At 46.9% G+C, this 23,055-nt stretch overlaps 1 protein-coding gene across 1 annotated transcript in view; it reads left to right on the top strand.

Moving 5' to 3' along the window:
* The window catches only part of sptbn5 (spectrin, beta, non-erythrocytic 5), a 309,201-nt gene that overhangs the window by 53,158 nt on the left and 232,988 nt on the right, over positions 1-23,055 (top strand). Inside the window, exons 16-23 of the mRNA XM_063053435.1 lie at positions 1,565-1,717; positions 1,961-2,091; positions 4,783-5,034; positions 10,142-10,429; positions 14,281-14,515; positions 16,637-16,776; positions 18,288-18,387; positions 19,401-19,571. Coding sequence (XP_062909505.1) covers positions 1,565-1,717; positions 1,961-2,091; positions 4,783-5,034; positions 10,142-10,429; positions 14,281-14,515; positions 16,637-16,776; positions 18,288-18,387; positions 19,401-19,571 — 1,470 coding nt within the window. The remainder of the gene's footprint in view (positions 1-1,564; positions 1,718-1,960; positions 2,092-4,782; positions 5,035-10,141; positions 10,430-14,280; positions 14,516-16,636; positions 16,777-18,287; positions 18,388-19,400; positions 19,572-23,055) is intronic.

The following is a 23,055-nucleotide window of genomic DNA, read 5'->3' as shown; positions in this document are numbered from 1 at the left end:
TTGGGAGTTCTAGTGCAAGATTCCCTAAAGACTAACTCGCAGGTTGAGTTTGTGGTGAGGAAGGCAAATGTAATTTATCATTCATTTTGAGAGGACTAGAGTATAAAAGCAAGGATGTAGTGCTGAGGCTTTGAGTTATTGGTCTGACCTCATTTGGAGTATTGTTTGCAGTTTTGGGCCCCTTATCAAAGAAAGGATATGCTGGCATTGAATTGTGTCCAGAAGAGGTTCACAATAAAAAAGTAAATGTATGAGCAGCATCTGATGGCTCTGGGCCTGTACTCGATGAATGGGGGTGGAATGGGAACGAATGGAAGAATGGGAGGGAATCACTGACACCTTGAGATAGAACCTCTATTGATTGGGGTTCACCATGGCTGCTGTGTCCTAGCTGTCTACACAAACCAAGGAAGTACGATAAGGAGAGCAAGCTGTTGACCATGCCCTGGACCCCCTCTCCACACAGCCAATGAACCCAAAGGAACGGGAGAGACCAATACAGTTTGGCACCAGCAGCGTGGCAGGAGTTGCCAGTCAGCGTTGAACTCAACATAGGACTGCCTCAGGGACTCCAGCTCTGGGTTTTCCCTCAGGGTTTACTCCCCTTGAGTGGGTATGGCCACAAGGCAAAAGAAGTTTGAGATCAGACTTTTCCTTCTCCTCGATAAGCTGCCAGTCACAGCTGCCCGAACACAACCCACTGAAAATGTAAATTCCTGTACAGAGCGGGCATGGAGAAGATGTTCCAGTAATGGGAGAGTCTAGGACCAGAGGGAGCAGCCACAGAATAAAAGGGTATTCTGCTGCAGGAATTTCTTTAGTCAGAGAATGGTGAATGCATTGACACAAATGGCTGTAGAGGCTAATACATATAGAGGAGGTTGATAGATTCTTGATCAGCAAGGTAGCAAAGGTTATGGGGAGAAAGCAGGAGAATGGGGATGAGATGGAATATAGATCAGAAATGGTAGTATAGACTTGATGGGCTGAATGGCCTAATCTTTCTCCCTTGTTTAGTTATATTATGGTGTGACGGTCAAAATGTATTTCTTTGCTGAGTGTGCCAGATTACCAACATCCTGCCCAGAGTAAGAAACTGGTTTCAAAAGTCAAGTGCCAGGTATGTTGATAACATGACCCATCCACTGGAGCTGATTGAACCCAGCATTCTGGTCTGGGAGAGGATGTTAATGACACTGCTTTGCTTGTGCTGCTAACTGGTCTGGAAGACGTTGTGGAGTTAGTGCTAGCTGTACGTTAAGGTGAATAATTACTGTGGGTAGTGCATTGAGGGTAATGATGTACATGGCATTTAAAGGCATTCTCTGACCTTGGTCATGTGTGCAAGGTCATTGACCTTCTTGTGGGTCAGCATCCAGATGCAACCTGGCTACAAGCCTTCCTCCAGTTGTGTCAGTTTACCAAGGAACTGGTGGCTTGCCTGCATCAATTTTCTGCCATTAATGGGTTGTCTCTGTTTGTCCATCTGCTCAAATAAAATGTCAGTTTTTGTGCTTCTTACTAGAGTGCTTCATCTTCTTGCTGTTGTTCCGTCCAACTCTAGGCCAGAAGGAATGCCTTGCAGGAAAGGATCCAGCTGCACCAGATCTATAACACCTGCAATGACCTCATCTCCTGGCTGAATGACAAGGAGAATAGTTTCAAAACTTTTGAGCCCAATGCAAACAATGTGGAAGTCATGCAGAGGAAATATGAGGTGTGTTGATATGCATAGCATGTCCTGTCCATCTCTTGATGTTTTCTTTGACTTTCTACAGCTCCTCATTTCCCTCTACAGTTTGTATCACTATTAACAATTCTCTGTAGTCAAGCTCAATAACTACTGCACCCATCCCACTTCAACCCCCCAGTCACACTCACAGTACATCTATATATACAATATGTTTTTCCTAGTCACCGTAAAGTTATTACCACTAACAAGGGTGCTTTCCGATTTCAGAATTTCTTGACCGAGTTGGCTGCATGGAAAGGCCAACTGGATGAAGTCAACCAACTGGTGGAGAACTTTTTGAAAGGCAAACACAACAAGCATCAGGAAGTCCAGGCAAAAATGGAGGAAATACACAAAAGGTAACCAGTATACTGTCCACTCAATCAGCCAGGTTGAAGATCAGGAGTGTGACTTCACACATGCTCTATGTCATGTTGAGTGGAAAGCTTTAGATGTTCGAGACCGTGTAATCATTGGCACAGAGAGGGGGCTTTCAGCATATGAGTTGAACACAAAATATAGGGTATGCTCCAGGACAGCAGGGAGGTGAGACAATTGTTTCTCTCAGATTAACATAAAAGATCCATTTGCTAAGTTACAGAGTTCTCCCTAGTGTCGACAGTAAACAGTCGATGTTTTGGGCCATCAACGTTGGCTGCACTCTTTTCTATAGGTGATGCCTGGCCTGCTGAGTTCCTCCAGAATTGTGTGTGTGTTGCTGTCTGGATACATAACGGCTTGGTGTAGCAACTGTTCCGCATGTGACCACAAGGAAGTGCAGAGAGTTATGGGCACAGCTCAGCACGTCACAGCAACCAGCCTCCCCTCTGTGGACTCTGTCTTTACATATCACTGTCTCAGTAAAGCATACAACATAATTAGATCCCACCTACTCTGATCATTCTCTCTTCTCCCCTCTCCCACTGGACAGAAGATACACAAGCCTGAAAGCACTTTCAAGGACAGCTTCTACTTCTTCTCAGACCCTTGAATGGACCTCTTGTATGATAAGATGGACTCTTGGCCTCACGATCTACCTCATTATGATCTTGTATTTTTTCATTTACCTGCACTGCACTTTTTAGCTTTTAACACTTTGCATCAACAAAAAGTAATAGATACAGCCAAGTACATTCTGGGTAAAGCCTTCACCATTAAGTGCTGTCACAGGAAAGTAGCATCCATCATCAGGGACCTCCACCATCCAGGCCATGCTCTCTTCTTGCTGCTGCCATAGGGAAGAAGGTACAGGAGCCTCAGAACCTGCATCACCAGGGTCAGGAATATTTACTACCCCTCAGCCATCAGGCTCTTGAACCAGAGGGGACAACTTCACTCAACTTCCCCATCACTGAACTGGACTCACTTTCAAGGACTCCTCATCTCATGTTCTTAATATATATTGCTTATTTATTTATTATTAATATTATTGTTTCTTTTTCCTGTTTGTTTTTGTATTTGTAAAGTTTGTTTTTTTTTGCATATTGTTTGTTGTTCACTCTGTTGGGTGTGGTCTTTCACTGACTCTACTGTGTTTCTTGTACTTACTGTGAATGCCCACAAGAAAATGAACATCAGGTTTGTATATGATGACATATACGTACTTTGATAATAAATTTACTTTGAACTTTATTCTGCATCGCTATTGTTTCACTTATTCTGTCTCAAAGCACCGTGTAATGATTTGATCTGTGTGAAAAGTATTCAAGACAAGCTTTTCACTGTTCCTTGGTACCTGTGACGATAATAAAACAATATCAATCTATGCCAGTACCGTTTATGGGCTCTTACTGTGCACAGTTTACCCACCACTACATTACAACATACAGGACATTTCAGAAATATCTCACTGGTTGGTATGACAGCATGAAAATACTTCCAAATATTGTTTTTATTATCAAAATCAGAATCAAAAACATGTTTAGTATCACTGGCATATGTCATGAACCATGCTGTTTTGTGGCAACAGTACATTGCAATGCATAAAATGAACTATAAATTACAATAAATAAATAATATATATATAGCTTCTAAAACACTAAGTGTGTGTCTTTGGGCTCCTGTACGTCAACCTTGATGGGCACAACGAGAAGAGGGCATGTCCTGGGCGATGGATGCCACTCTTTTGAGGCATCACCTTTGAACCTGTCCTTGATGCTGGGGAGGCTAGTGTCCACGAATAGAGCTGGCTGAGTTGGCAAATTTTTTCCAAATCCTGTTCAGTAGTCTCTCCACACCAGATGGTGATGCAGCCAGTTAGAATGCTCTCCACGGTACATCTGTAAAAATCGGCAAAAGCCTTTGATGACATACCAAGTCTCTTCGAACAGTTAATAAATATAGCCACAGTCACGTCTTCTTTGTAATTGCATCAATAGATCTTCAGAGAGTTAGAGCTTAAAACTGCTCACCCTTTCCACTGCTGATGAGGACTGGTGTGTGTTGCTTTAACTTACCCTTCCTGAAGTCCACAATCAATTCCTTGGTTTTGAGTACAAGGTTGTGGTTTCAACAGCACTCAACCAGCTGATCTACCTCACTCCTGTATGCTCCTCGTCACCATCTGAAATTCTGCCGACAATAGTTGTGTCACTGGCAAATTTATAGATGGCATTTGAGCTGTGCCCAGCCACAGCAAGCGTTCCTAACCTTGGGTCCACAGACACTTTGGTTAATGGTAGGGGTCCATGGCATAAAGAAGACTAGGAACCCCTGATATAGCTAGAGCATGGAACAGTAGCTAAGCACACGTCCTTGAGGTGTGCCAGTGTTGATTGTTAGCCAGGAGAGGAGATGCTATCTCTGATTTGCACAGACTCTGATTTCTCGATGAGGAAGTCAAGGATCCAGTTGCTGAGAGAGGGTACAGAGACACAGGATCTGGAGCTTGTTGATTAGAACTGAGGGTACGGTTATATTAAACACTGCGCTGTAACCAATAAACAGAAGTCTGTTCTTCATTATTATTTAACTAACATTGGCTTATTTAAACAGCCACAATGAAAGGATCTTGACTTAACCCTTAAAATATCCTTGTGCTCTATTTGCAGGTGGTCTGTAATGTTGAATTTGAAGGAGGAGAAGGAAAAGAAACTGATCGGTACAGCTGATGCCAAAGCATTTCTGCAGAAGTGCCAGGATACATCAGCCCTGCTGCAAGACAAGCTTGCCTTGCTATCCATCTCTGATCCAAGCAAAAGTATGGTGACAGTGGATATTGGGAGGAGTAAGCAATTGGTCTCTGAGCGAGAGATTGCGTCACTGGAGATCAGAATCCAATGCCTGATCAAAATAGCTGACTCGTATGTAACTTCTGGCTTTTCACTGCATTTTTCTTCTCCATCGTGTTTTCTTTTTCCAAATGACAAGATTTTTATGTTGAAGATTGCAATGCTTAGGTTTGGATACTTGAAGTCAGCATTATATTCAGGGCAGTTAGATCTGAAGAAAGCATTGTACAACCTCTTTCCACTTTCCAAATTTACAGGGGAGGTAAAACAAAGACCGAGTGAAAAGGAAAGGTTCCTTTATATTATCTTAAACATTTTCAGAGCAAGCCAGTTTACAATGCACTTAACTCAACTAATCAGCGTGATATTCATATCCAGAAACTTGCAGATGTGTGTGGTACAGGTGATGGGTTTAAGGGATACTGGTGAAGACCTACATGCACTGGAATCATGGTCCTCTGGTGGAGGGAGTGAATCTGTAGAAAGTTGGATTCACTGCCAGCCAAGGAAGATAATTGGTCCTGGGTAGTGTCAAACCTACTGAGTGCAACTACAGTCAGACTTGCCCAGGTAAGTGTTGATTTCTCCTTGAGCATCTGAAGTACCTCATAGATGGTGAGAAGTCTTTAGGGAGTTGAATGGTGAGTCACTTTCCACTTTCCACTTTCCACAGAATACCCAACTTTTGAACTCCTCCAGAATTATGTGGCTGTTAAGCAGGGCAGCATAATGGCACAACAGATAGTACTGTTGACTCACAACTCTAAATACTAGGTTCAATCCTGATGTCAGATGCTGTCCCTGTGGTGTTTGCATGTTCTCCCCATAACTGAATGGGTTTCTACCAGGCACTGAGGATTTATGCACATGCCAAAGATGTCCTAGTAGCCACTGGAATGCCGGCAGAATCAAAGGGTTAATGATGGGCATCTGAGAGAGATTAAATTGACAGGTTACAGAGAAATACTAGGATTGCACTGAAGGGTCTCTTCTGCTGAAAACCACTTCAACTACTGCACAGAGCCTTGTCATCTTCAGAAATTTTCTGATGACTGCCATAGTTGGGTGCATCAGCAAGGGAGATGAGGCTGAGTACAGGGCTACGGTAGGAAACTTTGAAACTTGGTGTGAGCAGAATTATCTGCAGCTTAATATGAAAAAGACTAAGGAGCTGGTGGTAGACCTGAGGAGAGCTAAGGTACCGGTGACCCCTGTTTCCATCCAGGGGGTCAGTGTGGACATGGTGGAGGATTACAAATACCTGGGGATATGAATTGACAATAAACTGGACTGGTCAAAGAACACTGAGGCTGTCTACAAGAAGGGTCGGAGCCGTCTCTATTTCCTGAGGAGACTGAGGTCCTTTAACATCTGTTGGATGATGCTGAGGATGTTCTACGAGTCTGTGGTGGCCAGTGCTATCATGTTTGCTGTTGTGTGCTGGGGCAGCAGGCTGAGGGTAGCAGTTACCAACAGAATCAACAAACTCATTCGTAAGGCCAGTGATGTTGTGGGGATGGAACTGGACTCTCTGATGGTGGTGTCTGAAAAGAGGATGCTGTCCAAGTTGCATGCTATCTTGGACAATGCCTCCCATCCACTACATAATATACTGGTTGGGCACAGGAGTACATTCAGCCAGAGACTCATTCCACCGAGATGCAGCACAGAGCGTCACAGAAAGTCATTCCTGCCTGTGACCATCAAACTTTACAACTCCTCCCTTGGAGGGTCAGACACCCTGAGCCAATAGGTTGGTCATGGGCTTATTTCTTGGCATAATTTATATATTTACATATTACTATTTAACTATTTATGGTTTTATTACTATTTAATTATTTATGGTGCAACTGTAAGGAAAATGAATTTCCCCTGGAATCAATAAAGTATGACAATGACTATGACTATAATAACTCAGAACAGGCCCTTCTGGTGCAATGAGTTACGCCACCCAGCACCTCACCTATTGAAACCCTCGCCTAATCACAGGACAATTTACAATGAGCAATTAACCTACTAACGGGTACATCTTTGGAATGTGGGAGCAAACTGGAGCACCTGGAGGAGACCTGTGCATTCACAAGGGGGATGTACAAGCTGCTTTCAGACAGTGCCAAAACCGAACTCCACGCTCTCATGCCCAATCTCTAATGGTGTCGCGCTAACTGCTACACAACTGAGCCACGAATGGACTTTGTGTACTGCAGAGTCTTCTTTGAAGATGACCAAACAGCATTAGGATAGAGAGATCACTAATGAGAAAAAGGAAAAAGATATTTGGGCAAAATGTACTTCTGGATGAAAAAGGCTGAAATAATTGTGCTATCACAAACACAACTAGCTTCTTTTGGTCAGTTAAATCCTGCTAGTGGAACATTTCTGTCTATATTCCTGTTGACTAAGATTTGGCAAAGGATCCTTAATACCACACTCTGCCAAATGCTGTCAAGAACAATCACTTTTACTCCCTCTTTTCAGTTCCTATTGGGACCATGGATGTAATGAGATCTGGATCTGGTATAACTGGCAAAACCCAAGCCAAGCCTTAGTGTGAAAGATGTGTGGATAGACTAGAGCTGAACAATGTTTCACATTTACTGTAAATGTCAATGCTGTAGCAGTACTGGAACAGCTTGGTCAGATGTACTGTTAATTTTAGAAATGGGATGTAGACTGAACTTGTAGTCTTTTCTGTAACTAGTCCCTTCAACTGTTTCTTAATGGCAGGGGGAAATGCATCGAATTGACTGAAGGCTAGCTTCTGTTATGTGTGGAACCTTGGGAGGAGATTGATCAATCATCCCCTCAGGAACTCTGGCTGAAGAAAGCTGTCAATGCATCAGCCCCATCTACTTCACTCCCAGATTATTGTTGTATAAGGGGACACACTGAGCTTTTCCATCCAGTTTGCTCTTTAATTGTCTTTAACTCTTTGCAGGTGGATATGGCAGGACTACTGAGCTTTAATTTGGTCTGACAATTGTACACGACTTTTGCTATTTAACATTGAAGAAGTCCAGTTCATATTTAGGTCTGCCGGGTAGTGCGGCTGATGTTGCTATTGCATGTTCTTCATTGAACAGGGGTTGGCCCTCTGGCTTGATATCAATGGTAAAATGAGGTATATGGTGAAACGCAAGGCTTCTGCTGACAGCTTGCTCACTGAAGCTTGGTTTGGTCACTCAGATCCTGACCTTGTTACAGACTTCGTCCCAAACACAGATTAAAGAGCTAAGCACCTGAGGTAAAGTGAGGGTAACAATTCTTGACATCAAGAGAACATTTGATTGAGTGTGATATCAAGGAGTGCTGAAGTCAATCAGAGTCCTCTGGTTGGACAGCACAAAGGAAGACGCTTCTGCTGGCTGGAGGTCAATCATCTCAGCCGCAGGAGTACAAAGTACGTTTGTATTCAGGGTATGTATACAGGATACAGCCTTGAGGTTCATCTCCTTACAGGCAGCCACAAAACAAAGAAACACAACAAAAATAAGAAGTGTCAAACACCCAAGGTGCAGGGGAAAGAAATTGTACAAACAACAAAAGTAAGCAAATAATATTCGGAACTGTAGTTCACAAAAGCGAATCTACAGCCACAAAGCCAGTCATCACTGCAGCCAATTCAGGAGCCCATTAGCACTGAAGATGTTCCTCAGGGTGATGAGCTAGGACTACCCATCTTCAGCTGCTTCATCAATGATCTTCCTTCAGTTGTAAGTTTCGAAGGGGGACTGTTTGCAGGAGACTGCACAATGCTCATCACTATTCACGTCTCCTCAGATAATAATGCAGTCCATGTCCAAAAGCTACAAGGCTTGGAGACTATCCATGCCTCGGCTGATTGGTAGCAAGTAACATTGACAAGTGCTGGGCAACAACGACATCTCATAAGACGAAATCCATCTACTGCTCCCTGACATTCAATGGCATTACCATCACCAAATCCCTCAATATTAACATCCTCATACCATCGACCAAAATCTGAACTGGAGTAGCCCTATACACAGTCGGTTACAAGAGCAGCTCGGAGGCTGAGAACCCTGTGGTGTGTAACTCACCTCCTAAATCCCCAAAGCCTGACCGTCATCTGCAAGTCGGGGGAGTAAAGGAAGACCCTCCATTTGTCTGGATGAGTGCAGCTTCAACAACACTCAGAAAGCTTGACGCCATCCAGGACGTAGCATCTCCTTGATAGGCAGCTGTCCATAGCCCTTCACTCACTCCACAGGCACGGCAGCTGCAATCTGTACCAGCTACAGGATGCACGAGAGCTACTCAGCACCTTCCAAACCCGTGACCTCTATCAGCTCGAAGGACAAGGGGAGCCAAAGCATAGGGCTTCCGCTGCCTGGAAGTTGCCCTCCAAGCCCCCCACGATCCCAATTTGGAAAGGGCCGAAATTCCCGGAATTTCCTCCCTCATAGCAGAGTGGGCATACCCACTCCTCAGGGACTGCAGCACTTCAAAAGGGCAGCTTGTCAACACTTCCTCAAGAGTAGTTAGAGATGGACAATTAAGTCCTGGCTGAGCCTGCAAAGCCCTTGAATGAATAAAAAAATGCCCATTTGTGAGCCACTGACCTTCTCTGAAGTAGGTCACCCACCGTGACAATGAAGCCACACAACGTGATGGAAGATATTGTCAGTGTGGTGAAAGGATTTCCTCTCCATGGACAGAGTTCCACACTCACTCCTAAAAGTATTGTTACTGATAGACATCTGCAGCTGTTAGGTTGGTGAGAAAGAAATGAACTTGGTTCCTTGTGCATGCTGGTGCCCTAATGTCAGAGTCACACTCGAGCAGATCTATCCTTGAGGAGCTGGCTGATTCTGTCAGTGATGATGATCCAAGCCATTCAGTGCCGACTGTGCAAGAACCTGACTCTGTACCCAATTCCTCTCACTCATACTTGTCATGGAATTTGTTGTTTTTTCCCAACAGCAGTACAGTGCATTGCATAATATTACTACAGTACTGTGAAGAGCCTTGGGCACCCTGGCTGTGTACTGTATATATGTGCCTAAGACTTTTGCACAATACTGCAGCTGGCATCAGATAAATGCTGGAAGTGATTTGGTTTACATTTGGTGAAGGTGATTATTCTCAGCATGGTACTCATTACTTCTAGGTGATGGCTCATTTTCTGCTGCCCAGTATCCCACGGTGTTTGTACTTGCAGGATCCAGGATACCAGCCCGAGAGAGAGTGCTGTAATCATGGTGCAGGTGCGTGAGGTGGAGGTGTTATTGACAAGGGTGAAGGTAGAGACCTCAAGGAGGAAACGGGTCCTCAGAGAAGCCCGTGATCTGCAGCATTACAACCAGGAAAGCAAGGAGCTCCTACTGTGGGCTAACAATGTGAAAGACAGACTGAACAGCAAGGAGATGGGATTTGACGTGGGTTCTGCTGAAAACCTTCTGAAAGAACATGCTGAGCTGCTGCTGGAGATCAACACAAAAAAAATCAGGTGAAGCTCCGATTATTCTGAAATCCCATTGGGTCACTGTATGATACTCGCTGCACTCCGATCAACTGACTGGGCTCCTGTTCTCAGTATGCCCTTCCAGTGCACCATGACAACGCTGTCCTTTGACTACCTCAGCAGACTTGTAGACTCAGGGGCCTGGCCCTTGGGCCCCAGCTTCCAAACTTCTGCTCAACTTTCAGGCTTCGATCGTCATTATCAACCACAGGACTCACCGACAACGACGAATGTGGACCCTGGATGAAAATGCCAAACACTGGCTTTGAACTCCGGTCACACAACTCGTGTATCTAGGGGGCCGGTGGTCCTGCATGGAACTCCGATCCCAGAATCTGCCAACAACTCTCCCAAGCTGGGGGGTGGGGGGTGGGCGAGCAGCAGGCTTCTTACTCATCGGTCTACTGGCCTGGCATCCGATCGCAGATGTCCTCTGTCCCACATCCACGTTCCCTGGCCTTCGAGGTTACCCTCTGACTCCCTCGCGTCCCTCTCCCCAAAACCTACCTCGCATCCTTCTCCCCAAAACCTGCCTCGCGTCCCTCTCCCCAAAACCTACCTCGCGTCCCTCTCCCCAAAACCTTCCTCACGTCCGTCTCCCTAAAACCTTCCTCGTGTCCCCCTCCCCAAAACCTACCTCACGTCCCCGTCCCCAAAACCTACCTCGCGTCCCCGTCCCCAAAACCTACCTTGCGTCCCCCTCCCTAAAACCTTCCTCGCGTCCCCCTCCCTAAAACCTTCCTCGCGTCCCCGTCCCTAAAACCTTCCTCATGTCCCTCTCCCCAAAACCTTCCTCACGTCCGTCTCCCCAAAACCTACCTCGTGTCGGTCTCCCCAAAACCTACCTCGCGTCCGTCTCCCTAAAACCTACCTTGCGTCCCCCTCCCTAAAACCTTCCTCGCGTCCTCCTCCCCAAAACCTACCTCGCGTCCCCGTCCCTAAAACCTTCCTCACGTCCCTCTCCCCAAAACCTTCCTCACGTCCGTCTCCCCAAAACCTACCTCGCGTCCGTCTCCCCAAAACCTACCTCGCGTCCGTCTCCCTAAAACCTACCTCGCGTCCCCCTCCCTAAAACCTTCCTCGCGTCCTCCTCCCTAAAACCTTCCTCGCGTCCCCCTCCCCAAAACCTACCTCGCGTCCCCGTCCCCAAAACCTACCTCGCGTCCGTCTCCCTAAAACCTACCTTGCGTCCCCCTCCCTAAAACCTTCCTCGCGTCCTCCTCCCCAAAACCTACCTCGCGTCCCCGTCCCTAAAACCTTCCTCACGTCCCTCTCCCCAAAACCTTCCTCACGTCCGTCTCCCCAAAACCTACCTCGCGTCCGTCTCCCCAAAACCTACCTCGCGTCCGTCTCCCTAAAACCTACCTCGCGTCCCCCTCCCTAAAACCTTCCTCGCGTCCTCCTCCCTAAAACCTTCCTCGCGTCCCCCTCCCCAAAACCTACCTCGCGTCCCCGTCCCCAAAACCTACCTCGCGTCCGTCTCCCTAAAACCTACCTTGCGTCCTCCTCCCTAAAACTTTCCTCGCGTCCTCCTTCCTAAAACCTACTTCGCGTCCCCGTCCCTAAAACCTTCCTCACGTCCCTCTCCCCAAAACCTTCCTCACGTCCGTCTCCCCAAAACCTACCTCGCGTCGGTCTCCCCAAAACCTACCTCGCGTCCGTCTCCCTAAAACCTACCTCGCGTCCCCCTCCCTAAAACCTTCCTCACGTCCTCCTCCCTAAAACCTACCTCGCGTCCCCCTCCCCAAAACCTACCTCGCGTCCCCCTCCCCAAAACCTACCTCGCGTCCCCCTCCCTAAAACCTTCCTCGCGTCCCCCTCCCTAAAACCTTCCTCGCGCCCCCCTCCCTAAAACCTTCCTCGCGTCCCCCTCCCTAAAACTTTCCTCGCGTTCGTCTCCCTAAAAGCTACTTCGCGTCCGTCTCCCTAAAACCTACCTCATGTCCGTCTCCCTAAAACCTACCTCACGTCCCTCTCCCCAAAACCTTCCTCACGTCCGTCTCCCCAAAACCTACCTCGCGTCCGTCTCCCCAAAACCTACCTCGCGTCCGTCTCCCTAAAACCTACCTCGCGTCCCCCTCCCTAAAACCTTCCTCGCGTCCTCCTCCCTAAAACCTTCCTCGCGTCCCCCTCCCCAAAACCTACCTCGCGTCCCCGTCCCCAAAACCTACCTCGCGTCCGTCTCCCTAAAACCTACCTTGCGTCCCCCTCCCTAAAACCTTCCTCGCGTCCTCCTCCCCAAAACCTACCTCGCGTCCCCGTCCCTAAAACCTTCCTCACGTCCCTCTCCCCAAAACCTTCCTCACGTCCGTCTCCCCAAAACCTACCTCGCGTCCGTCTCCCCAAAACCTACCTCGCGTCCGTCTCCCTAAAACCTACCTCGCGTCCCCCTCCCTAAAACCTTCCTCGCGTCCTCCTCCCTAAAACCTTCCTCGCGTCCCCCTCCCCAAAACCTACCTCGCGTCCCCGTCCCCAAAACCTACCTCGCGTCCGTCTCCCTAAAACCTACCTTGCGTCCTCCTCCCTAAAACTTTCCTCGCGTCCTCCTTCCTAAAACCTACTTCGCGTCCCCGTCCCTAAAACCTTCCTCACGTCCCTCTCCCCAAAACCTTCCTCACGTCCGTCTCCCCAAAACCTACCTCGCGTCGGTCTCCCCAAAACCTACCTCGCGTCCGTCTCCCTAAAACCTACCTCGCGTCCCCCTCCCTAAAACCTTCCTCACGTCCTCCTCCCTAAAACCTACCTCGCGTCCCCCTCCCCAAAACCTACCTCGCGTCCCCCTCCCCAAAACCTACCTCGCGTCCCCCTCCCCAAAACCTTCCTCGCGTCCCCCTCCCTAAAACCTTCCTCGCGCCCCCCTCCCTAAAACCTTCCTCGCGTCCCCCTCCCTAAAACTTTCCTCGCGTTCGTCTCCCTAAAAGCTACTTCGCGTCCGTCTCCCTAAAACCTACCTCATGTCCGTCTCCCTAAAACCTACCTCGCGTCCGTCTCCCTAAAACCTATCTCATGTCCGTCTCCCTAAAACCTACCTCGCGTCCCCGTCCCTAAAACCAACCTCGCATCCCCGTCCCTAAAACTGACCTCGCGTCCCCGTCCCCAAAACCGACCTCGCGTCCCCGTCCCCAAAACCGACCTCGTGTCCCCCTCCCTAAGACCTACATCGCGTCCCCCTCCCTAAGACCTATCTCTCGTCCGTCTCCCTAAGACCTACCTCTCGTCCGTCTCCCTAAGACCTACCTTGCGTCCCTGTCTCCCTAAGACCTACCTCGCGTCCCCGTCCCCAAAACCGACCTTGCGTCCCCGTCCCCAAAACCGACCTCACGACCCTCTCCCCAAAACCAACCTTTCGTCCCGCTCCCTAAGACCTACCTCGCGTCCCCGTCCCCAAAACCGACCTCGCGTCCCCGTCCCCAAAACCGACCTCACGACCCTCTCCCCAAAACCAACCTTTTGTCCCGCTCCCTAAAACCTACCTCACGTCCCTGTCCCTAAAACCTAATCTGATACCCATCTCTTCGCTCTGTCCCCAAAACTATCCCTAAGATCCTAAAAAAAATCCTAACCCAGCACCTGCCGCTCACCTCTGTCCCCAAAACCATCCCTTTGATCCTAAAAAACAACTGAAATCAACGAAGTCTGAGCCATGAGTTTGATGGATACCACAACCTGGCATCATTTTGATCGGAAGAATGAAGTCCACAGCGTGCTGGGTTATCTAAGTTTTGTACTAGGAAGTGAGAGTAGATTGGAAGAGCGAGGTGGATATGAGGAAGGTGCCTGGAGTGACGGGTAGGAAATGTTCCCCGGAGGTAATGTATACTTTTTATCTGCCAAAGGTTCAAGGAGCTGAATGACTTGGGCAATGAAGTGGTAAAGAGGAGCAGCTCCAGCGACGTTTCTCGATTACTGCAGAAAACGATGGACATACAGGTGGAGCTGGATGAGGCCTGGAAAGAACGCAATGCTAAGCTGCAAGGTGGACTTGAGCTGCAGCAGTTTAACCGAGAGGCAGATCGCATTGACGCAACCCTGTCTGGTCACGAAGCCTTCCTGAAGATCAATGAACTTGGGGTAACATCTCTTGTTGTCATAACGGGGGCACTGGGAGTGGACCCAAATGCAAGACACAGACACTGAAGTACTAAGAACAGGACTTGACTAGAAAGCTGGGACAAGAACACAGACTTGGGCTAGGACATTGGCTAGGCAAGCAGGACCAGGACAAGGAACTGAGAACTAGGAGCCTGGGCTTGAACTCCGAGCTGGAGACTGGACAAGGACCCAGAACCTAGGTCTTGACTTGGGCTCAGATCCCGGAACTAGGCGAGGACATGATGTGGCTACAGGACTGGACATGGCTTGGGATCTTCGAGGCGAGGACATGACGAGGCTTGGGTTCGGACTCCGAGCCAGAGACTGGACAAGGACCCAGAACCTGGGTCTTGACCCGGGTTCGGATTCAGGAACTAGGCGAAGACATGACATGGTCTTGTAGACAGGACTAGGTGAGGTTACGGGACCGAACGAGAGACTCCTAGGCAAGACAAGGGAACTCCAGTACAGGATGAAGCACATGGACAGGACACAAACACAAAGCCTTGACTTGGTACTCAGGAACAGCTGAGCCTTGGACTTGGGACGACAGGAACAGCTGAGCCTTGGACTTGGGACGACAGGAACGTAGAACACAGAGCCTTGGTCTAGAGCATGGGAACACAGAGCCTTGGACTTGAGAGACAGGAACACAGGGACCTGGAACACAGAGCCAGGACCCTTCCTTGGGAACAGGACTTAGGGCCGGGACTCGTACACGGAACACAGAGCCAGGACTCCTCCTTGGGAACAGGACTCGGGGCTGGGGCTCTACACAGAATGCTGAACACAATGAGACAGTTCCCAACACTAGGTGGCGGCAAACAGCTGGACCTACCTAGCGAAGGCATGGACACAGAGATGGTTTCCAACACTAGGTAGCGGGAAACGGCCGGACCTACCTATTGAAGGCATGGACACAGCGACAGTTCCAACTCAACGATAGACAGTTCCCTATCTTGAACAGCAAGGCTCCAGTCTTGCTCCAGTGGTAGAACTTGACAACGTTGCAGGCGAGGCTCCAGTCACAGGTTGCAGGCGAGGCTCCAGAAGGAAGGGAAAGGGAAGGGAACAGTCCAGCCTCAGGGTAACGGCAAAGACAGCCTGGCTTACCAATGGAGGAAAGGACAGAAAGAGACAGATCCATCCACAGGGTAACGGCAAAGACGGCTTGACTTACCTCATGGAGGTGAGGACAGGATACTGATGAGAAGAACCAGCACCCACACTCGAACCCAGGGCCACTTATACTCCCAGCCCCAAGACGAGCATCAGGTGCCTATGATTAAGCCCAACTGAAAGAAGGGACAGCCAGAAGACCTGGAGTCCGGAGTCCACGGACCGGACCGTGAACTGGAATGCAGACTTCACAGACCGGACCATGACACTTGTTTTGTGCACAGGATTATGTCAAGGGTATGGCACACAATTGATTGAGTTCTGAAGAGAAGTAAGGAATTGGAAATGAAGGTCAGGTTCTCACAGTAATGGTTGTCACAAGAAGTTCTGTCCTGCAGCCATTTTTAGTGCTAATGATCTGGATAGAAACCCAGAGGGAGCAGTGTCCAAATTTGTATTTCATAATTTGGAAAAAGTATAGACATTTGAGAAGCAAGCACTTTACAAGCATTTAGTGATGAATTGCTCCAGGGTGCAAGGTCCAAAGAGGACCTCAGAAGTTCCCACTCCCACCCGGCAGAAGATACTTACGGACTAGCAGCAGCTGGAAAATCCATTCCCATCCACCATGCCTTCCTCCCAAACACTCATTCCTATCTATGGAGTGTCCATAATCTAGGGAGACAATGAGGGACAAAGACTAGCCATAACTCCCTGTCCTTCTTAATATCGTGGACATGAGGCCTTTTCCATCCACCTGAGAGAAGGATAGGTCTCAGGGAAGGCACTTCCCACAGCACTGTCTTCACCTGCTCCCAGTTGGATGCCTGGAGTCTCACGTTACTGGGTTTCAATACCTGAGTGAGACTTAAACCTGCAACCCTCTTCGTGCTCAGTTGTTGACAGGGAATGTTGACGTAAGATAGATGAAGCTGGGAGTGTACACTTTGCAAACTGTAATGGTTTGAATTATTTTCAAAGGACTCCGTGGATTCTGTGAACAGCCTACTAAAGAGACAAGTAGACTTTGAGAACGTGCTGAAACTGATGGACCAGAGGATTCAGGGGCTGCAGGACAGAGCATCCAAACTCAACCAGAGCAACAATTATGCCAACAAAATGTACGTATCAGCAGTTTAGCCACTGTAGTCACTTCCTTTTCGCACCTTCTGTCCCATTGTGTAATTGGTATATCTTACCAAGTAGCTGATTTCTATTTTTCTGATAATTCAAGATCTCTGCTGTTTGAGTCAAAGAATGACGAAACACAGAGAGAGGTTAGAAATAAAACTCAGAAATACTGGAGCCAGCCAGTGGGCCAGAGAGATAGGCTTCCTTTGTTGTGTTATCCGTTAATCTGTCCTCATTCCTTCCCAAGCCCTAATTTAACTGAAGTGGTTTTCTGCATGTTGAGTCAAATGAATCTACAATTAAACTCACGATACTATTATGATTTACCCTACTTTAGTTATTTTTGTTCCATATGTCTGTACAGTTCAATGGGAACAGGGAGTTTAAGTGGTTCGACCTGGAGTAGATGGGCTGAAGGACCTGTCTCACTGCTGTAATTTTCTATGACTTTGACTCTATATGTTACTTTTCTCTAGTGATCCTGTGACCTTGAGAATCCCTGTAAATTTACTCTTGCAATTCCCCTGGGATCTGTGACAATGAACAATAGCAGGCATTTGCAGATGTCGTGGAAAAATTTAGTTTCTCCATCATTTGCTGAATGGTGATCTGGTTTATCCGGAATGGTGGCTACGACTCATCTGCTTGACACAACTGATGCTCAGCAACTAGTTGTTCTTTATCTTGTTCTCTCTCAAGTCAGTGGTAAAAAGGAAATGGGTGATCACAAATCGGTGGTGATGCCAAATGATGAAATCAATGTAAAGATATAACATAATGATTCATGCAAACACAGTTCCACCCACATCGAGACTGAATGCAGCTGACTTTCTTGATCCTTTGATAAGATTTTTATTGGCCCCATTTTACCATCTAGCCTTCACAGCACTAGAAATTAGCTCAGGAGATGAGAGTATATTGTTCATGAATTTCCATCCATTGATTTTACCCCTGTGATTGAATCTGAAGTAATCTCCTCAAAATGCAGTTCAGCAAGAGGGTAGTCCTGAGAACCTATCTACAACATTACATCCAGCTGTTCTCCCATTAAACTACTCTCACATCAAGAAATCTTTTGCTTACAATACAATTAATTTGTCATTGTTTGCCACGATTTATAAATTAGTATTGGTAGCTGCATGACCACACCCCAACACATCACTCATTTCTTCTTCTGTTACACGTTCAGTTCTAGTGTGGATTACAAAATAGCAGCAGTGTTCCTTTCTTCACAATGCGTGCCTCTGGAATGTGTCAATTTTGCCCTTTTTTATCTTCTGGACCTTTGGGAAAGACAGAAGGTAGATCAGGAAATACCCAAATGCTCAGAGGCATTAGCTGAGTCTGGAAGTATGGCCTGGGACCTCTGTTCTGGAGACAAACCAAAGTAGCTATTTTGAGTGTAGACACTGAGGTGAACGATCAGTTACTTTGTTATGATGGTGCCAGTTTGTGGTCTTGCTCTGAAATTAAGAGTTAGAATATTTCTTTTAATCTCCAGGATCCAGAAGAGGGTTTTTCTCATCATTGACAGATGGAACGAACTTAAGCAGAGCAGTGACTATCGGAGGAGCAGACTAACAGAGTCACTGAAGCTGCAGGTTTGTGTTCACACTTACACAGGAAAGACATCCCGTGGGGCTTCACCTCAGCACTGGATAGTTTCTGGGCACCTTTACAACATTGAACCCTTTCAACTAGACCACTAAGATTAAGTCTGTATTTGAGATTCATTTGAAAAGCTCAAAGTCACTTCCTGGACAGGTATTGTTTAGAGGTTAGATTCCCATTCAGAGCCACGGGCCCGATATCAGTAAGTGCAGAACTGGTCTCATGGGTGCTGGTTTGACAATCAGAGTTTACCTGGGAAACAGCACACCATCCATTCCAACCATGGCAAATGCTGTACGACTAAATACTGGGTGCCAGTGGTGTGGATAGACAAACATGGGTTACCCATGCAGTAGCAGGTTAGCAGTATACGGCAGAAAGGATTTCTAGCCCAGTGAGTTTGTACAAAGCACAGTTACGGCTATGCTAACAGAACTGGGAACAACTCTAGGCACCAGTAATCCTACATACTTTGAAATCCAGATATTATACGAGACATCAGTTCCCTAATCCCTAAAGTACTGGTCATTAATGGCATGATTGAATTAAACTTTGGGCACAGCTGGAAATTGAACACAATGGCACACACATGCTTTACCAGATGCATTTTTTGGGGACTGGTACTCTCCAGCTAGAGTACTGGGTGCATCTTTGCAGCCAAAATATTTGATTTGTACATATTGTTAACCTACTGCTGAAGATCTGGTAGAACGCTGAAGATAATACCAGGGCCTCTGCCAGAGCAAGGAGGTCCTACTGTTCAAGTTTGGTAGGGAAAGAAATAAAAATTATCCTAATGCTATCTGAATATTGAGGAGAAAGTTAATGGCCCAGTTACTGTGGAGAAGGAATAGCTCAGAGTAAGAAAAAGGGATGGATTAAACCTGATAATACGTTCTTAATTGACACAAAGATAAGGACCAGGCTAATGTATGTTTCCTGAGGCACAGTGCCGAGAACTCGGTGTGCATACTGACCAAGGTGGATATCCTCTCTTCTCTAGGAATTTAACAGAGACGCAGCTGAACTCCTGATGTGGATCGATGAAAAGTATGAGATTGCCTCAGACGAATCGTACCGAGACCCCACAAATATCCTTCGAAAGCTGAAGAGACATGAGGCCATGGAAAAGGAGGTGATGGCAAACCAAATCCGAGTGGAGGAATGGAAGCAGGTATGGTTGTGTCTGTTGGTAGGTGCTCCTTTAAACTACAGCCCAAGGCTGTTAGCAATCATTGATTCAGATTAGCAAAGCACAGGTTCTCAGCAATCTGGATCATATTTAATGACAGAATTTACTGTGACATTGAGGGTTAAGCTCAGAAACATAAAGAATGCATTAAATTACTGAAATTAATGTATAAATGCCTTCTATTATCATTACTGAAATATTTTCAGATGGAGCTTGTCTTTTTTAATGATTTTGTATTTATCTAGGGAACGTGGGCATTGGACACATCCAATTGCCCTTGAGAAGATGGTGGTGAGCTACTTTCTTTCACTGCTGCAGTAGCTCTGGTAAAAGTTCTCCCAAAATTCTATTGAGTAGGGAGGCAATGGACAAGCAGACCAGAAAGGCAATGGGATGGAGAAATTAAGTGGGAATCAACAGAGAATTGAGTGGACCCTGCAGAGAGAACTTGGCTAGTCCACCATCTCCAAAGTAGAGGAGAGCTACATTGTGAACAATGAATGCAGTAGAATACACTGGAAGAAACAAGGTGCTACTTCCTTAGAAATACAGTAGAGTTTTAGTCTCACCTGTCTATTGCATGCTTCTTTTTCTCCTTCAGCATGTGTGTAGCCCATTAGATAGAATCCAATTCTGCTGTATAGATTGATTTTGAAGGTACTAGTTTTAATATGCACATCTATTCTACATAAGAGCATGTAGAGCTATACAAAATTATGGGAGCTCCCTTGGTGTGAAAAGGGAACCCTGTTTTCACAAGGCTTGTGTAGTGGTCATTCTTACCAACATTTTCATGTGCAGTGGCTTCTGTAACAGGTAGATTAATGAGGGTGAGATGTCACAGGTTTTTAAACTCACCGCCATTCAGGGCCCCAAACAGTCGATCCTGGTGAGGCAACACTTCACCTATAAGTCTGCTGAGATTGTCTCTTGTGTCTGGTCCTCCTGATGTGGCCTCCTCTATATTGGTGAGACCCGTTGTAAATCGGGGGACCGTTTTGTCGAGTATCTCCGCTCCATCTGCCGAAAGCAGAACTTCCCAGTGGCTGAGCATGTTAATTTCCATTCCCATTCCCATTCCGACATGTCGGTCCATGTCTCCCTCTTGTGCCAAGACGAGACCACCCTCGGTGGAGGAAAAACGCCTTATATTCCATCTGGATATCCTCCAGACTCATGGCATGAATATCAATTTCTCCTTCCGGTTAAAAAAAATTCCCTCGCCCTCTTCTATTCCCCACTCTGGCCTCTTACCTCTTCTCACCTGCCCATCACCTCCTGCTGGGTCCCCTCCTCCTTCCCTTTCTCCTATGGTCCATTCTCCTCTCCCATCAGATTCCTTCCACTCTAGTTCTTCACCTTTCCCACCCACCCGGCTTCACCTATCCTCCTTCCTGTCCCCCCATTCTGGCATTTTTCTCCTTCCTTTCTGGTCCTGATGAAGGGTCCTGGGCTGAAACATCGATTGTTTATTCATTTCCATAAATGCTGCCTGACCTGCTGAGTTCCTTCAGCATTTTGTGTGTGTTGTTATAGGTTTTTCCCTTCTGTTTTTCACTCCCCAAGTTTGGCAACTGAACATGTAATGTGATTGTGTCCCCATTTCTCTCTCTCTCACTCTCTCTCTCTCTCTCTCTCTCTCTCGCTCTCTCTCTCTCTCTCACACTTTCTCTCTCTCTCTCTCTCTCTCTCACTTTCTCTCTCCCTCTCTCTCTCTCGCTCTCTCTCTCTCTCGCTCTCTCACTTTCTCTCTCTCTCTCTCTTGCTCTCTCTCTCTCACTTTCTCTCTCTCTCTCTCTCTCTTGCTCTCTCTCTCTCTCACTTTCTCTCTCTCTCTCGCTCTCTCACTTTCCCTCTCTCTCTCTCACTCACTTCCTCTCTCTCTCTCACTCACTTCCTCTCTCTTTCTCTCTTACTTTCTCTCTCTCTCACTTTCTCTCTCTCACTCTCTCTCACTTTCTCTCTCTCTCTTCCTTTCTCTCTCTCACTTTCTCTCTCTCTCTCTCACTTTCTCTCTCTCTCTCTCTTGCTCTCTCTCTCTCACTTTCTCTCTCTCTCACTTTCTCTCTCTCTCTCACTCTCTCACTCTCACTCTCTCTCACTTTCTCTCTCTCTCACTCTCTCTCTCTCACTTTCTCTCTCTCTCACTCTCTCTCTCTCACTCTCTTTCTCACTTTCTCTCTCTCACTCTCTCTCACTCTCTCACTTTCTCTCTCTCTCTCACTCTCTCTCTCGCTCACTCTCTCTCTCTGTCACTCTTCTCTCTCTCTCACTCTCTCTCTCTCACTCTCTTTCTCACTTTCTCTCTCTCACTCTCTCTCACTCTCTCACTGTCTCTCTCTCTCTCACTCTTTCACTCTCTCACTCTCACTCACTCTCTCTTTCTCACTTTCTCTCTCTCACTCTCTCTCTCACTCTCTCATTCTCACTCTCACTCTCTCTCACTCACTCTCTCTGTCACTCTTCTCTTTCTCTCTCTCTCTCACTCTCTCTCTCTCACTCTCTCTCTCACTCTCTCTCTCTCACTCTCTCACTCTAACTCACTCTCTTTCTCACTTTCTCTCTCTCACTCTCTCTCCCACTCTTTCATTCTCACTCTCACTCTCTCTCACTCACTCTCTCTCTGTCACTCTTCTCTTTCTCTCTCTCTCTCACTCACTTCCTCTCTCTCTCTCACTTTCTCGCTCTCACTCACTTCCTCTCTTTCTCTCTCTCACTTTCTCTCTCTCACTCTCTCTCACTTTCTCTCTCTCTCTTCCTTTCTCTCTCTCACTTTCTCTCTCTCTTCCTCTCTCTCTCACTTTCTCTCTCTCTCACTTTCTCTCTCTCTCTCTCACTTTCTCTCTCTCTCTCACTCTCTCTTTCTCACTTTCTCTCTCTCACTCTCTCTCTCACTTTCTCTCTCTCTCACTCTCACTCTCTCTTTCTCACTTTCTCTCTCTCACTCTCTCTCACTCTCGCACTGTCTCTCTCTCTGTCACTCTTCTCTCTCTCTCACTCTCTCTCTCACTCTCTCACTCTCACTCACTCTCTCTTTCTCACTTTCTCTCTCTCACTCACTCTCTCTCTCTCACTCTCTCTCTCACTCTCTCTCTCACTCTCTCATTCTCACTCTCACTCTCTCTCACTCACTCTCTCTCTCTGTCACTCTCACTCTCTCTCACTCTCTCACTCTCTCACTCTCAATCTCTCTTCGACGTATATTGCACATAACATGACAGAATCAAATTTATTATCACTGACGTCTGTCATGAAATTGTTGTACAGTGTAATACATAAAATATGTTATGAATTGCAATAAGAAATATATATATTTAAAAATTAAATAAATTGTACAAAAAGAGAACAAAAATAACGAGGTAGTGTTCGTGGGTTTGTTGACCATTCAGAAATCTGATGGCAGAGGGGAAGAAGCTGTCCTAAATTCTTCCTACAGCGTGCCTTCAGGCTCCTGTATCTGCTCTGT

Source organism: Mobula hypostoma, chromosome 1 (genome assembly GCF_963921235.1).
Source record: "Mobula hypostoma chromosome 1, sMobHyp1.1, whole genome shotgun sequence".
Lineage (NCBI taxonomy): Eukaryota > Metazoa > Chordata > Chondrichthyes > Myliobatiformes > Myliobatidae > Mobula > Mobula hypostoma.
This window is presented reverse-complemented; position numbering and strand designations above follow the sequence as displayed.